The 17,264-nt window shown below is 37.4% G+C and overlaps 2 protein-coding genes across 5 annotated transcripts in view; both read right to left on the reverse strand.

Annotated features, from left to right (window-relative positions):
• LOC122680524 overlaps positions 1-4,250 on the reverse strand; it is a 35,001-nt gene extending 30,751 nt beyond the window's left edge. For both annotated transcript variants that reach the window (XM_043882009.1, XM_043882007.1), the window contains exon 1: positions 4,185-4,250. The gene's annotated coding sequence lies outside the window, so the exon portion shown is untranslated. The remainder of the gene's footprint in view (positions 1-4,184) is intronic.
• On the reverse strand, positions 1,189-16,603 carry CLEC12A (C-type lectin domain family 12 member A). Of its 3 annotated transcripts, none has more exons than XR_006336708.1 (7): positions 16,405-16,600; positions 12,024-12,122; positions 10,872-11,060; positions 9,312-9,463; positions 7,178-7,281; positions 4,518-4,788; positions 1,189-4,396 (listed from the first exon to the last, which is right to left on the reverse strand). XR_006336708.1 is itself a non-coding variant. In XM_043882005.1 (7 exons), exons 1-7 carry the CDS (start codon positions 16,493-16,495, stop codon positions 4,342-4,344), a joined length of 744 nt encoding a protein of 247 aa, XP_043737940.1. In that variant the 5' UTR covers positions 16,496-16,600; the 3' UTR covers positions 1,189-4,341. The 3 variants fall into 3 exon arrangements, 2 of the variants coding, with proteins under 2 accessions (XP_043737940.1, XP_043737941.1); XM_043882005.1 differs by having other exon boundaries at positions 4,735-4,788; XM_043882006.1 differs by having other exon boundaries at positions 1,189-4,788; positions 16,405-16,603.
• Between the last annotated feature and the right edge of the window lie 661 nt (positions 16,604-17,264).

The raw sequence follows: 17,264 nt of genomic DNA on the forward strand, positions 1-17,264 counted from the left end.
AAAGAGGCAATTCAATCAACAGATTGCCATGCTTCATTTAAAATGAAGCACATTAATTTGACAGTATATAGTACATCTGAGCAAATCTATCAACTAATTTGGCCTGATTGACATTCTATAGCACCAATGATGAATAGTCAAATGTATTGAAACATAATGAAAAACATATTGAAAAAAACAAGTTGGAAAACTTAATCTCTACCTGACTTAAAAAAACTATCATATGTAAGACAGTGTGATGTTATTGTCAAATAAATAATTCAGTGAAAAATATTGCTGTCCAAAATAGATTGTTATGTATGTGGTCAACTGATTATTTTCACTAAGATACAAAGGTGATTCAATGAACACAGCGTATTAATTTCTAAAGCTGGCTATCACTATGAAAAAAAAATGAATTTTTACCCATGCTTTGCACCATAGAAAGTAGCTAACAAGAAAAATAGCCCCACAACAAAATCTCACAATGGGCCACAGACCTAAAGGTAAAATCTGAAATGATGAAACTTCAAAAACAACATAAAGGAGAAGATCTTTACAATTTGGGGGCAAGAAAGATTTTCTAGCTACAACAATAAAGAGAAGTGAAAGTGTGGTTGTTCAGTCATGTCTGACTCTTTGTGAGTCCATGAACTAACCCACCAGGCTCCTCTGTCTTTGGGATTCTCTAGGCAAGAATATTGGAGTGGATTGCCATTCTCTTCTCCAGGGGATCTTCCCAACCCAGGGGCCAAACCCAGGTCTCCTGCATTGCAGGCAGATTCTTTACCATCTGAGCCACCAGGGAAGCCCCCAGCAGCAAAAGCATGATCCAAAAATAACAAAATAAATAAAAAGCTAGACAATGAAAATGAAGAACTTCCACTTTTTGAAAAAGACTTAAGGACATGAACAAACAAATCAAACACTAGGAAAAAAATATTTGCCATTCACATAATTGATATAACATGTCTGATATTCAGACTATATCTCTCAACAGGAACTCTCAACACTATAAAGATGAAGTATTACAAAATGGGCAAAAGATTGGCACTGACACTGTCAAAGAAGTTATACAAATGTCAAATAAGCACAAGAAAAGATAGCCAACAAGGGACACCCCTACATAATTATTAGAATTAAAAAAAAAAAAAGAAAGAAACAGAAAGACATATATCAGTCTTGCTGAAGATATCAAACAAACAAAACTCTTTTTTCCCCAATTTTATTAGGATATAATTGACACATGGTATTGTGGAAGCTTAAGTATACAGTATAATGATTTGACTTACATATATTATGAAATGCTTACTGCAATAAATTTAGTTATCCATCATCTCATATAGATATGAAAAAAGGAAAACAATTTCTTGTGATGAGAACTCTCGGAATTTGCTCTATTAGCAACTTTCAATTGTACTACACAGCAGTATTAACTATAGCCATTGTGTTGTACATTAGAACCCCAGGACAATAACTATATTGTTTAACTGGAAGTTTTTACTTTCTGACCACCTCATTCCATATCCTCTCTTCTTGGACTCTTGATCTGGGCTTGTGGATATATACCTATCCTGGTATCAAGTCAAAACTGTTTTTATTATTGTGGCCTTAGAGTAAGTCTTGTTATTGAAGACTGTAATTTCTGCAAATATTATTCTTTTTCAGTATTATGTTGGCTATTCTAAATCTTATGCATTTCTGTATTAATCTTACTATTAACACATCACTTAAAAAAAATCCCTCTGAAAAATTCAGGGATTGTATTGAATCTAGAGGCAAATTTGGGAAAGTTGACATCCCCCAATTATGAACTTTTCTAATCCAAGTATGTAGTTATCTCTCCACTTATTGAGGTTTTCTTTAATTTTGTCAGCAACCCCTGCAGTCTTGATTTCCAGGGAAGCAGATTCTGAAGTCAAGATTAGTATGATGGAGGTTTATTAGGGATATCCTTGGTGTGTCCACTTGTGGAAAAGAACAGAAGGAAGCAGAACTGGGGAAAGGGAAGTTGGAGCTCTGAAGCTGGAATAGACCTTCTGAGTTTCCCCCAGTTAGGCCAAGGCATTCAGGCCTTCATATCCCCACATCGCAGAAACGACCTGCCCTGGGAAGGGAACATAACCTTGATTGAGTTCATTCCCTTCAACAGAGGCAAGGGCTCACACTTGATAGTTGGATGTTGATAGCTCTCCCAGCAACCAGGAGAATAAACCCTTCAGTCCTGAAGAGGAATCTGTATATCACATCATAGCGTCCAGTACAGTTTAACTTTCTTCAGCCTAGATGTATTTCTTCATGGAAGTGAAACAAGTCCAGGTTAAAGGTATGTCTCTTCTCTTGGAATAAACTTGTAAGTGGAAGGTGTGTGGCTTTAATTCTAGCCCCCGACCCTGCAGCTGAGCTCAGAGTCACAACTAACATTCATTGTTTCTCTCTCCTGTTTTTAAAAACTTTTTTTCAACCTTTTATTTTATATTGGACTGCAGCTGATTAATAATGCTATGATAGTTTCAAGTGAACAGCAAAGGGACTTGGTTATTCTTCTCACTTTCCACACATCTGCTGATCTTAGTCACCTTCACCTACCAGGGGTTTGAGCCCATCATACCATTCTCAAGCTGAGACTGCAGGATTTGCCTTTATACCATCAAAATAGAGGATACATTATAAAGATGTCCTCAAGTGGCATAACTGGATGTCTTTCTTCCTGTCCCCCTATGGTGTAAAAATAGCCCCCTCTTCTGTTGGTCAGAGTAAATAGCTCATCCCAATTCATCTAAAGAGATGTTGTGCCCCCCAGTGGAAGCTTTTGTTCTTTACAGATAAGATTTTCTTAAACCCAGAGTTACTCTGACAGAAGGCATGCATCTCCCAAGTTGGTTACTGGAAATGATGGTAAGAAGGGTCACTCCTGCCTCTCCCTTTGGTTTCCAGATCCATATATTCTATCTGTTGAGGACACAGCACCATATAAAGGTTATTGGTTTAAAGAATACACTATAACTTGGAAGATGGCATCATGTTGTAGTATTAACTCGAGATGGATCAACTGTGCTTTCAAAGGACTTTTAGCCTTCCATTGCTCTGTCTGATTTGCAGCTGTGTGTTGATTCTGTTTTTATGTAACTAGTGGATCCCATGGTCAATCCTCTACTCCCTTATCTGAATGCTAGAGAGCATCAGACACATGATGTTATGTAAGGTCCTATTCCAGTTTGTGGATATTGGTTCTGGATGAACCCTATGGACAGGACAAGAATTCCATATCCAAATATGCATCTACTCCTGTCAAAGCTCTTTCCATTGTGGAATGGGTATATATTAGCTAATTTAGCAGCAAACAGCTTATAGTTTTCTTTGAGGCAGGACTGTGGAGTCCTGGCCCTTGTTGTGCTGTTATTACCAGTTGCTGGATTTACAGATCTTTAGAAGGAGATGTAATTTTAGGTGAGGTATTAGGATCACACTGCATATAATATTTACATGTAGAGATTTTCCACATTTTAATCTTTATATTTATTGTTATTATGTTTTTGGATGCTATTATTAATGGTATTACTGTTGTAAATTTTATTTTGCACTACTTATTGCCAATACATAGAAATACGATTGATGTGCATATATGGAGAATATACTATATATAATTTATCACTGAGCTTGACAAATTAATAGTCTATAAATTATATTGGTTTTATGCAAATAATTAAATTATCTACAAATAAAATCTTATTTCTGTCTCATTTTTTCATACTCTTAATCTCTTTTTTGCTTTATTTCACTTTCAGGACCTCCCATAGACAGTAAATGTTGTTGAATAAAATAACTGATAATGAGACTTTTTATATTCTTCCAGGGTTCAAAAGAAAAACTTTCACTCTTTTACTAGAAATATGTTATGCTTAGGGGTTTCTGTTGCTGCTTTTGTTAGTTTTTTTTTTTTCCTTTTTTCTTTTTAATGTTAACTTTTTTTTTTTTATCAGATTAGAGATATCTTCCACTTCTAGTTTTCTAAGAGATTTTGCTGTTGAACTTTATCTAACATTTTTTCTATATCTATTGAAATGGCACTCTCTTTTTATTTTTTTTCCCCCCAAAAAGTAAGTAAATCAACCTGTATTGTCCTAATTGGTCATGATGGTATTATCTTCCCTGTATATTCCAAGATTTAATTTTCTTTGATTTTCTGTAAAGTTGATATTTACCTTATTTCTGGAGAAGCAAGAAAAATTAGCTTCTGTTTTCTGTGTGTGCTCAGTCGTGTCTGACTTTTTGTGACCCCATGGATTGCAGCCCACCAGGCTCCTCTGTCCATTGGAATTATCCAGGCAAGAATACTGGAGTGGGTTGCCATTTCCTCCATCAGTTTTCTGTATTCTCACCCAAAATACTGTATTTATGTTCAGCAGTATCTGGACTGAGTGAATGAAACATAAAGTATAAATAGTACATTAGGCTCCATTCACTCAGCAAATGAAGAGGAAGAAGAAAGTTTGAAAATGTAAATTGTTAGGAGGGAGGCAGAAATGTAGTCTTACTGCATCTTTGTTCTATTCGTGTGGTCAACAAGATGTATGGTCCCCAAAGTGTCCTTTAACTGCAGGATAATACTTGGGACAAACTGATTGCACTAACTACTTATTTCCATCCAGTACTGCACTCATTAGCATACTATCAATCTTCACTGTTTGGGCAAGCTTCTCACATATAATATTTTTAGTATCAGTGCACTTAGTATAAAAAAAGTATCCATACTGTATGTATCCACAATACATCTTATCATTTATGACACTTGTATTTCTTGTAAACCTGAAAGAGAAAATAAAGAATTACACTTGGCAAGTCAAACATTTGAAACACAGTCCCAGAAAAAAAAATCACTTTTCCAACATATCACTGCTCCCATGGTCTGTGTTGTCTAAAATAAATTTTAATTATTATTTAGAATGGCAAGTGTCCAAGTTACTTATATTCTCTCAGGCTTTTCAAAATTTTCTCACAGCTGGAGTACTTGTTGTCCTTTTCTTCAGACCCAGCACCTCCCTTACACAGTACCTAGTATGAATAAATAATGCAGTTCCATTAGATTCTCCAGGAAAACTGGACAAGCAATAAATTTTGAGGCTGTCCTCCTCAAATATTTTTCATAATCACCAAAATCAGAAATTAACCTCATCTGTGACACCTTAAGCTCAGCATCATCTCCAAGTGACATTTCCCTCAGTCATTTTCCAGAAATTTTACAATGAAGCCCTGAATGATTGCCAGCTTCTAACATAAGATGACTGATTAGACACTATAGATTAAAGACAAACCTGTAAACTGAATATATTATCTTTGAGGAAAAAATGTACATCATCACTTAGATCAGTAACTAATGATTATTAATAAATAGGTTCTTCAAATAACTTTAATTTTCTATTTGAAGTAGCATAACACAGATTATATTAATCCCAGCTCATTTCCAGGAACAAATTCCAAAATAACATCAAAGATTAAAAAAAAGGAATTACATATATTATATGTACATGATATATATAAAAGTGTATTATATACATAGACTAGGATATATTTCTATTTCTATATTATTTCTTGTGATTTGAAATAGCTACTGTGTTTTCCATCCCATTATAGTTTGCTTTCCCATTATCAATAATTACAAATAAACACAGGGAAACTCTGTTTCCTGAAATAAGATTCCACCTATGCTGTCCATTTATGCTCACACTACCTTTACTTCTAGAATTTCACTCCAAATGAGACCTTTAGAATATACATCTTTCTCTCCTTTGTACAGATCCTATCCCCTGTTTGGAGGAGGGCATAGCAACCCACTCCAGTATTCTTGCCTGAAGAATTCCCATGGATGGAGGAGCCTGGTGGGCTACAGTCCATGGATCGCAAAGTGTTGGACAGGACTGAGCGACTAAGCATATCCCCTGTTCTGTGCTGTCATTTCAGACTGACAAAGACAGCTGCAGTGTCTTTATGACCCATATTCCTACACATTCTATTTCTACCTGATGGAAAAAACAAGCCGGACACAACAAAACACAACCAAAGATTCTATTTGCTGCCTTGCCTGACGTCGTGAACATGGAGGAATCTTGGGGTTTAGATTCAGAGTGGCAGCACCCCAGCACATATGTCTTGAGCTCACTCCAGCTTCATGTGTCCTCAACAAACAAATCTGTACGAATTTGTGAGATGGTAAGGGCATCCAGCGTGCTTCCCCGGTGGCTCAGCGATAGAGAATCCACCTGCAATGCAGGTGACCTGGGTACAATCCCTGAGTCGGGAAGATCCCCTGGAGGAGGGCATGGCAACCCACTCCAGTATCCTTGCCTGGGAAATCCCATGGACAGAGGACCCTGGCAGGCTACAGTCCATGGGGTCACAAAGAGTCGGACACAACTTAGCGACTAAACAACATCTAGCAGTTTGAGGCTGTTGTTTCTTTCTTTAGTTGAATTCTGTCTGCTTCCTAAATTTAAGGAATTATAAAACACAAATGAATTTTGGCATTCTTTTTATATACGCCTTGCCCCCACCCCATTATAAGCAGAACAAATACAACATATGAGTCCATTTATACTGGCATATTTATAACCAATTTCTTACCATGTTGTGCAACAAAATACTTTTTATATCATGCCCATGTTCATTTTCTTCTCTTTACCAGAAACGCTCTTCTAGTCAATCTCTAAATTTTTTATTCAAAAATGCCCACTTCAAATTTCAGTTATAACATAAATTTCAAAGATAAAATCTATTTTTTGTTGTTCTGTGTATTCTTACTAAAGCATTTATCACATTTGATTCTTTTCGTCTGTTGAATTAGTTTGTCTGTGCGTCCAGTCAATGGTTAAGTAACAAAAGGAAGAATCAACCTTTCACTTGTTTTAGAATCCTAGCATTGCACAATTTTAAGTACATATTCAAGCCCAGTGAATTGTGTTGGCTGCTATAGTTTTCTTAGATAAAAGCGTTATTCACAGAAATCCTCCCTTATTTGGCTTGGAGTTGTCAAGATAATGGGAAGACATTTGCAATAATTTTCTCATCATTAAACACATCACAGAAGTCTGATGGAAAAGGGTTCTTTGCGGATGCAATTTCAGTAGAAGCTACAGTGCCCCTGAGAAAATTCACCTTTACTGAAACCAGCTATTAAAATTCAACAAGAATAAAGACTTACCAGTCGAGGGGGATAATTTTATCCAAGGTCCAGTATACTGTGCTATCTTTCCTGGGAGATAATCCCAACCAATAGTTATGTAACTGCAAAGATTTTATAAATTCCTATAGGAAACAGAGGTGGCTTGTTAAAATCATTGTCTCCCTTTTCTGTAAATTACCTCACAGTGTAATTTCTTACAAATTACTATATCAAGGCGACATCTTTGACACTTTTCTACTATTTTCTAAGTCATTAAAAGAAATTGAGACAGAGTGCCCCTTACTGAGAAATGTCTTCCAACATTGATATCTCAGTTACTATCTGGGGGCTAAGAGATGGTTCATTGCCAAAAACCCAAGCTAAGGGAAACATGAGTATGAGAAATATGTAATAAGGTCAAAGGAGAATGATTATACAATAGAATTCAAACTCAGTTCAAGAGATTTGTAGCCAAAGTAATATTTTTTTTTCTTTTCTCATATGCCAGTCATTTGTTAAGCAAATAACTATGAATGGATCATTTGGGAATAATAAGACTAGGCAGAAACTAGATTGATGTCCCCTCTTCTATAAAGAAGAACAAGGATTCTGACAGTAAGGAAGCAGAGACTTTTGAAAAAATATATTTTGGTTTTAAAATAAATACGGGATTACTATCTGAAAAACCAGAAATGACAACGAATAAGTAAACTATACAGAGTTGCTGTTATTATTGTTTAGTTGCTAAGTCATGCCCAACACTTTTGCAACTCCATGGACTACAGCCCCCCCAGGCTCCTCTGTCCATGGAGTTCTCCAGGCAAGAATGAATACTGGAGTGGATTGCCATTTCCTACTCCAGGGGATCTTCTCCACCCAGGGATCGAACCCACATCTCCTGCATTGGCAGCTGGAGTCTTCACTGCTGAGCCACCAGGGAAGCCCAGAATACGTGTGTGTGTGTTAGTCACTCAGTCGTGTCCAACTCTGTGCGACTCCATGAACTATAGCCCACCAGGCTCCTCTGTCCATGGGATTCTTCATATTCCCCAAAATATAGAGGTACAATTTAAATATTAGAAAAAATAAATAAATAAATAAATCTTCCAGAGAATTCACTTTTCCTGGGACCCAGAAACTCAGTGCAATATATCTGCTTGGCACTTGCCTTTGCCATCTCTCTTTTATTTACCTATTTGGCCCTGAGGTGCCATACAACTTGTGGAATCTTAGTTCCCCAACCAAGGATCGAACCTGGGTCCTTAGCAGTGAAAGAGCCAAGTCTTTAAACTACTAGACTGCCAGGGGATTCCCCTTTGCCACCTAATCTTAATTCTGTTGTTCAGTTGTTCAGTCATGTCTGACTCTCTGTGACCCCATGGACTGCAGCACGCCAGGCTTTCCTGTCCTTTGCTATCTTCCAAAGTTTGTTCAAACTCATCTCCATCGAGTCAGTGATGCCATCCAACCATCTCATCCTCTGTCGTTCCCTTCTTCTGCCTTCAATCTTTCCCAGCATCAGGGTCTTTTTCAATGAGTCGGCTCTTCGCATCAAATGGCCAAAGTATTGGAGCTTCAACTTCAGCATCTGTCCTTTCAATGAATATTCAGGGCTTGTTTCCTTTAGTATTGACTTGGATCACCTTACAGTTCAAGCGACTCTCAAGAGTCTTCTCCAACACCACAGTTCAAAAGCATCATTATTCTAGTATATGTAGCCTTTTTCTCTTAGTTAAAAAAGTGCAAATGCAAAAGGGTGGAAACAGTGAACCTCCTTCTGTGTGATTTTACAGAACTGGTAAGACTCAGAAATAATTACAGATCTTCTGTTTTCAGATAAATGCTCAAAACTATGTCCCAAGAATTGATTCTAAAGTTCTAGTTTGGAAATATTCACAGACCTAAAGATTCTGGGGGCTCCACGTCTACCATCTGCCCATCAGCCTCTGAGAATCCACTGATGCTAAGGTGCTAAGCTAAAGTTTCATATGGCCTGTCTTGGCTTGGTACCCTGATATGAGTGTACTAAGTTCCTTTCACCTCATACCCCAACTGAAATAAGCCAGATTCATGTCTGGACTAATATAAATCTTCCCCAACCTGTCTCCCTCCTCTATTCCATGTTGGGGAAAGTGACTTCTTCCCTTACAGGCAGAGATCCATGTGATCTTACCACCACACTTTTGCTTTTAATCGTCAACAGGCTGGCATTGTAGTCAGAACAAGTCTCATCACTCTTCTGCCACGTTTTTGCCATGTTTTGTTTTAGGTAGCAGCTGTCATCATGCCACATCCACTCCCTTGGACAAGGTTTACATTTGTGCTCTGGAAGAAGAGATCCCTTCATTTGGTTGTGTAGATATCTTCATAATTCTTATTCCCATTGTTCTCTCATTAAAAAAAAATAATAAAGCATATTTACTTGCCTTTCTTCTTCTAACATCAAAAGTGGAGAAAATAAATCTTATGTTCCAGGCTCCCACATACAACCACAATGTGTCCAAAACATAATTTGAACACATTTGAAATTAAACACTTGGATTTCAATCTATTTTCTAGTTCAGGAGCCCTGAATAGCAATTAATTAACCTCCTTCTTTCCCTTTGTCATTTTGTACATTTCTACATGGCAATAAAGGCCAATCACAAGACAAACTGCCTTTTCCAACTAGAGCATTTCCAGCTCTTTGACTTGTTGAATATTCGGGAGACTTAAGATGACAATATGTTTTACTTATAATAACTATAGAAACTGTTAGAAATATTAAAAAACTAGTTCCTCCCAATACCAAAGGTGAGACTAAACTTGAATTTTTTTTCTATGAACTCTTATCAAACATTGAGTGAAATTTAGGAACAAGGTCATCTATAAAATGGTGATATACCTTCTATTGCTCTTCTTTTTAAAAATCATAAACAGGTGATCTGATTTCCCTGGTGGTCCAATGTTTAAGAATCCAACTTCAAATGCCAGAGACATGGGTTCAATTCCTGGTCCTGGAAGATTTCATATGCCACGGAGCAGCTAAGCCCATGCACTACAACTACGGAAGCCCAGGCTCCACAATAAGAGAAGCCACTGCAATGAGAGGCCTATGCACCGCAACTAGAGTATAGCCCCTGTTTGTCACAACTAGAGAAAGACTGCACACAGCAGCAAAAGACTCAGTGCAGCCAAAAATCATATAGTGCTCAGATGTGTCTTATGCGTGCTCAGCTATGTCTGACTCTTTGCAACCCCATGGATTGTAGCCTGCTAGGCTCTTCTGTCCATGGGATTTTCCCCACAAGGATGCTGGCGTGCGTTGCCATTTTCTCTTCAGGGGATCTTCTCTACCCAGGGATCGAATTCGCGCTTCCTGCATTGTAGGTGGATTCTTTGCCACTGAACCCCACAGGAAAGTAAATTAAAGAGGTGGTCTATCCTTCCCTCCCTGTATTCTATTGACTTCAGTGCCCCAAATAGTAGTGGTAAATGTCAGATTAGAGAAACTACAGACCGTCTTATATTTTAGTAAGTATTATCTCTTGTTAATTTGGGGGATTATAGTTATTTTTCTGTTTTTCTTCTAACTGCACAGAAACATCAATGGGTCTTCAATTGACCACATTTAATTCTTTCTTCCAAATAATAGTTTCCTGGGAAAGGCTGCTAGCTTCTGATGAAGTGATCAAGTGACCCCAAGATTTAGTTTATTGTCTAATAAATAACTCAGAAAGAAATAAAGGATTACCTCTGTGTTTTATATATAACTCACGACATAATTTGGTGGCTATTTCTTCAAGTTTGATAGAAAGGTTCCTGATTTTCTGAGAACTATTTGTGTTCTGCATGAGTTGTAGAGACACATTTCTTTGAAGTTCTTCTTTGACATTTTGTAGCTTATTCAATTTTTCCATGCCTGTCTTCAAAGTTATGTAAACTTCAGATTTAAAAAAAAAGAGAGAAATGATAAAAAAAAAACTGTAGTCCCTCAGTGCAACCATCATCTCCTTTCTGCTGAATTAAGAATATTAAATGTCTAGGGAAGCAGTTATTTCACAGAAGTAAGGGAAAGAGACTGAGTACATATGACCCTATTTAGAGGACAAGAATCGAGGCACAGACATAGAGAACAGACTTGTGGACACACCTGGGGAAGGAAAGGGTGGGATGAATTGAGAGAGTCGCATTGAAGCATATACATTACCATATGTAAAATAAACAGTTATTTACATATAAGTGCTGTATATAACACGGGGAGCTCAAGTGATGCTCTCTGCTAACCTAGAGGGGAGGATGAGGCGGTGGAAGGGAGGCTCAAGAGGGAGGGGATATACGCATACATATAGCTGATTCATCCTGTTGTACAGAAGAAACTAACATAACATTGTAAAGCAAGGATCTTCCAATTAAAAATAAAATTTTACATTTAAAAAAAATTAAATAAATACAAGTGATTTTCAATTTTAAAATTTTAAAAAGAGACTGAGTACCATGTTGTAACCACCTAGTTTTTTTTTTTTTTTTTTCCATTTATTTTTATTAGTTGGAGGCTAATTACTTTACAATATTGTAGTGGTTTTTGTCATACATTGACATGAATCAGCCATGGATTTACATGTATTCCCCATCCCGATCCCCCCTCCCACCTCCCTCTCCACCAGATTCCTCTGGGTCTTCCCAGTGCACCAGGCCCGAGCACTTGCCTCATGCATCCAGCCTGGGAGTTCTAATGAGATGGATGAAACTGGAGCCCGTTATACAGAGTGAAGTAAGCCAGAAAGATAACTACCTAGTTTTAAGTCCCTTTGTGGACGTATCACCTATTCCAAGGCTTCGATTCAAAGAGCAAAACTCACTTCTAAGTGTTTTCCCTGGCAGTAAAAACATAGGGAATACGTACACACGCCGCCTAAGACTCCCAGGGCAGTCAGCAGCAGAAGGCACAAGAGAGTCACAGCCAAGGCTCTTTGACGCCATACGTGGGAAGGAACAGGCGGTTCTGCGGGAAGCAAAATCAGTAAAGACACTTAGAATGGTGTGCATTTTAATTCGATTCATGTGTTTATGTATGTTGTCTTTATTGCTTTCCTCATAGGTCTGTGGTAAAGGAATGTGTTTTGCTAGAAACTCAAAGGCTTTTAAAAATAACTTTTTAAAGACTAAGTAAGTCAAGAAGAAGTCAAAAATGTTTTGTTAATTGTTTTGCATGCAAACTGGTTTTCAAAGCAGAAGCTTGGGATTGATAGGCTGATTCAAGAAACAGAAGCAAAAATGGGGCTGAAAAACAAGTGAGGATGTGCTGACCTAAAGGGGAAAGAAAGGGCTTCCCAGGTGGCTCAATGGTAAAAACTCTGCCTGCCGAGCAGGAGATGCATGAGGACTCACAGATTCAATCCCTGGGTCAATATGATCCCCTGGAGAAGGAAATGGCAACCCACTCCAGTATTCTTGCCTGGGAAATACCATGGACAGAGGAGCCTGGTGGCTACAGTCCATGGGGTCAAAAAAGAGTCAGATCTTGACTGAGTGACTAAGCAACAACAACAAAGGGAAAGGAAATCCAAAAAAGAAGAACCATATGTATATGTATCGCAGATTCACTTTGCTATACTCCTGAAACTAACACCACAGTGGAAGCAATTTCACTCCAATAAAAATCAATAATAAATCTATGAGAAAGAGAAAGAAAAAGAAGTGAGACCAATTAATCTGAAAAAGATGTATCTTGTCTGTACAAAATTGGGGAAACTGAGCAGCAAACAGCTAACAGCAAGGTCAATTTAAGTGTTCCTTCCTTGAGTTGACAAATGTGGGGTATCAGAGAAAGTAATTTCCTTTGTCTATGTTTCCCCCAGAAAATACTCAGAGTTTGGCTGTGGAACATACACGAGAAAGTATCCCTGTAATGTCTCTGGGTGTTCTCCCATCAGCCAGTTCTTAGGTAAGACTGAATAGTTTCTTCAGAATTTTTTCATGCTCTGAGCAGCAAACTTTGAATGTTTCTTTTTTGTTGAACTATGAAACTTCAGACAGATCATTTCCCTACTTAAAAAAATACTTGAGAAATTATAAACTTTATATTATAAATTAATTGTTATTAAATTCCTATGTTATTTAAATAATCATTACTTGTATAAATGGATACTAGATATTTCTTAAAAATATAATTCAGAGAGAACATAACCTTACTATACTTACTATACTATACTTATGTCCCTCATATCACAGTTGGTGATACTATGATACTGTGAAATATAGAGAGAATTGAAAATGAAATGTGAAACAATGTTTTTAGACCTTGGACAATAGTTGACACATGAAAGAATTACATAGTCAAGATCATCATTTCTAAAGTCAGAAGCATGACTTCAAGTGCTATTATTTTTACAGACTTTTTCTAACGTATTTATGTATTCAGTTAATCAAAAGTTATTGAATATCTCTGTACACTGGACACTAGTCTGGATGCTAATAAAGCAGAAGTGAGCAAGACATACCAGTCCCTGCTTTCACAGGAGGCAAATTTTAATTATGAGAGAGTTAAGAGAGGTCTCTAACTCTTAAATGGTATGCACAGGTTTGAAACTGAGCTATATTATAAAGAGCATGTAGTTCAGAACTTATGGCCACTGGGAATGAAAAATTGGTGCAAAGAAATTGCAGATAGCAAGGACACCTAATTCAAAGACTAATTTGGAGAAAAGTTTTACCTGTTTGATAAAAACAGAAAAGATTCAGAGTGGCTAAAGAATTGTGGCCAAGGTGAGAAATGATGCTAGAAGTGGTCAAAGGAGAAGTCAGGAGACAGTTTAGAGCAGAGATGTGACTGTCACCATGGGTCAGGGAGGAGGTCATCCATGACCGAAACAAGGATAATCCCCATGAAACACAGAGCAGAAACCTAGTCGAGTTAGATGAGAAGAGAGAGAGAGAGATGGATAACTAGGAGTCTGTGACCAGAGACAATGGGTTCAACAAGTTGAATTGTGGAAAGAGATGAAGAAATGAAGGGAAAATGGAGAGACTTAAGTGGTCAAGTGAGGATTATTTTATGTTAAAATAGGAGTAGGATATGGCAACCCACTCCAGTATTCTTGTCTGGACAATCCCATGGACAGAGGAGCCAGGTGGGCTACAGTCCAGGGGTTACAAAGAGTTGGAGACAGCTTAACGACTAAATCATCACAGCCACCAAGAAGTATGTTGCTGCACCAGAAAGGGGTAATGAACTAAAGGAGGGAGAGAGAATAGTAAAGCAAGAGAGAAAGTTGAAAATTGTTGAAGACATGTCATTGAGGAGGATACCTGCATTGAAATTTAGAACCAAATGAGAAGATCTGGTTTTTGATGAGTAAAACAGGATATTGTAAATATCATCTAGAAGTGAGGCAGAGAGTATGAGTCAAATAAAGCAGGATAGAAATTTTGGTAATAGAGAGAAAAGGGGTAGAATGAAATGGAAGCAAAGCTTGTCAAATGAAATGGACTTCCCCAGTGGCTCAGTGATAAAGAATCTACTTGCAATGCAGGAGACACAGGAGATATGGGTTCAACTCCTGGGTCAGGAAGATTCCCTGGAGAAGGAAATGGCAACCCACTCCACTCTTCTTGCCTGGGAAAATCCCATGGACACAGGAGCCTGGTGGGCTACAGCCCATAGAGTTGCACGTAGGCTACAGAGTTGGACGCTACTGAACACACATATACATATACTGGCAAATGAGAGTAAACTGGGTTTGAGAGCTTGTGCATTTTTTACGTGGCAATGTTCAGCTGCTCAGGTGGGGCACAATGTGGGTAGATATTTAAGAATTGGAATTTTTCAAGGAAAAAGCACAGGGAGGGAGTAAAGGAGGAGACTAAGGGGTAGATGTTAAATAATACAAAGCTTATATTATATAATATAAACTTTAAGCTGAATAATGAGAAAATTAGACAAAACTGAGAAAGCCAACAAGACATGGATTTAAGATGTTTTTAGAGTCAAAGAATTTCTGGAAATTTAGAATAAGGACAATTAGTATGACCGAAAATGAGATATAATGTGATGGGATATGTTAAGAGCAATTATGGTATATTAAGTTCATGATATGTTCTGTTCCTCTCAAACCATATAAAAGGAGAAATATCAACAAGGAAGTTGGCAGAAAGTATTGTAAAATCTTTAACTTCCAGTCCTTTAAAAAAAACACAGCAGTTTGTATTAGAGGCAAAGGTCGCAGAATTAAACTGTTATCCCTTCTCAGGATTTACAATGCTGATGATAAATGGACCCAAGAATAAAATTAGAACTTCAAAGAATGCTACATTTTGGTGAGAGGGAGAACAGCTAAAGACTACATGAGAATTTTTCTATTAGTTCCCTCTCCTAATTTCACTGCTTCTACCAACTTTTTGTGTTATCCATATCTACTGTTTAATTTACGCACACTGATTTTAAGTTTGCATGTTCTGGGACAGATTTCATCCAAAAGACTAAAAGCCAGGAGGTACAAGCTACATACAATTGGAGAAATACACGATTATGAATAAGATGGAGATTACAGTATAGAAAGTAAACACAAGTAGTCCATTTATCTCAGAAATAAATTAGCATTAAAAAATATCAAACTTCTTGGCACAGGATGGATTTGAATGTGTCTCTTCTAATATTTCTTTATCTCTCTTCTTCCTTTAATACTTGATGTATCCTTTCATTTAATTTAATCTCTTCTATATTTTAGTAAATTGGGAAAAGATCTCCAAAAAAAGTAGAAAAATTTTTAGAGTTTAATATAGGCTCAGTTTGGTAAAAAAATTCAAATGAAATTCTCTAAAGTTCCTCTCTGTCTCTCTGTCTCTTTGTCTCTCTGGTATCTTGCGCACCAGACACACACACATACACACTAGCATTTATTTAGAAAAAAGAAGGTACAAAGCCTTGACTTTCTTAGACAGCACATGTTCATTGTTCCATGGCTACCTTTCATGGGGAAAAATGTTTCACAATCCAGTCATATGAAAATATTATCTTATCATAATTATCTTGATTGTGATATGAAAAAACCCCATAAAATTTGTAAAAGATTAAGTGTCCAGTACATTGATCATTGCCTTAAAAAAACTTTACAGTCATTTTGTATGGACATTTTTGGTAATTTGGGTAAAATTAAGATGCTTAATTAAAAATTCAAATAGATCATTGTCAATTCACTAACATCCCAGGGGAACCTACTCTTAACACTTCTGCCACTTCGTACACCCTGACCACCTTACAACACATCTGTAGCTCAAAATCTTACCTTTTTTCTCAGATTTGTCAAACTTCTGAATATTTTCTGTCTGATTGGAGTCCTGGAATTTTAGATCTGCATAAGTAACTTCTTCAGACATTGATGTTATGCAAAGAAAGCCCAGCAAACTGAAAAAAAAGAGAGAGCAAATTAATAGAGTTGGATGATAAACAGCTGTGCTTTCAAATGTCTGTTCATAAGCCAAAGTTTAAACACATCTTTAAACTTCTGTTTTTTAAATCCACAGTACCAGCCACTCACAGCTCCGGAAATGAACTCAGAGAAGAACAGAGAGCATTTTTCTTCCTCTTATCTCTTCCCTTTCTCATTTCTCTGAATCTACGGACCACAGAAAGTAGTTTTTAAAATTTGTTTGGGTATTATTAGCATTGTGCAAAGGAGCACAAATCAACATGGTGCAAATATAACATGGAGTTTCTTGGAGAAAAACTCTCAAGGAAGAAAATAACAGAAAGGACACGGCCCTCAAACTCTCCCCAGCGTACAGCAGTGACTTGGCATAGATATTCTGAATGTGTTTTGGCAAAGGTCTTGATAGAGAGATTTGCTTAGCTGGGAGATCACACATGCACAGAGATAGGGAGAGCAAAAGCCCCAGTGCAGGGCTTCCCTGGTGGTCCAGTGGTTAAGAATCCACCTTCCAACACAGGGGATATGGGTTCAATCCCTGGTCAGAAAACTAAAATTCCACATTCGTTTAGTCGCCAAAGTCATGTCTGACTCTTTTGCAACCCCATGAACTGTAGCCTGCCAGGCTCCTCTGTCCATGGGAATTTCCCAGGAAGGAATATTGAAGTGGGTTGCCATTTCCTCCTCCAGGGGCTCTAACCTGAATCTCCTGTATTGTA

The sequence above is a fragment of the Cervus elaphus genome, chromosome 22, assembly GCF_910594005.1.
Source record: "Cervus elaphus chromosome 22, mCerEla1.1, whole genome shotgun sequence".
Classification (NCBI taxonomy): Eukaryota; Metazoa; Chordata; class Mammalia; order Artiodactyla; family Cervidae; genus Cervus; species Cervus elaphus.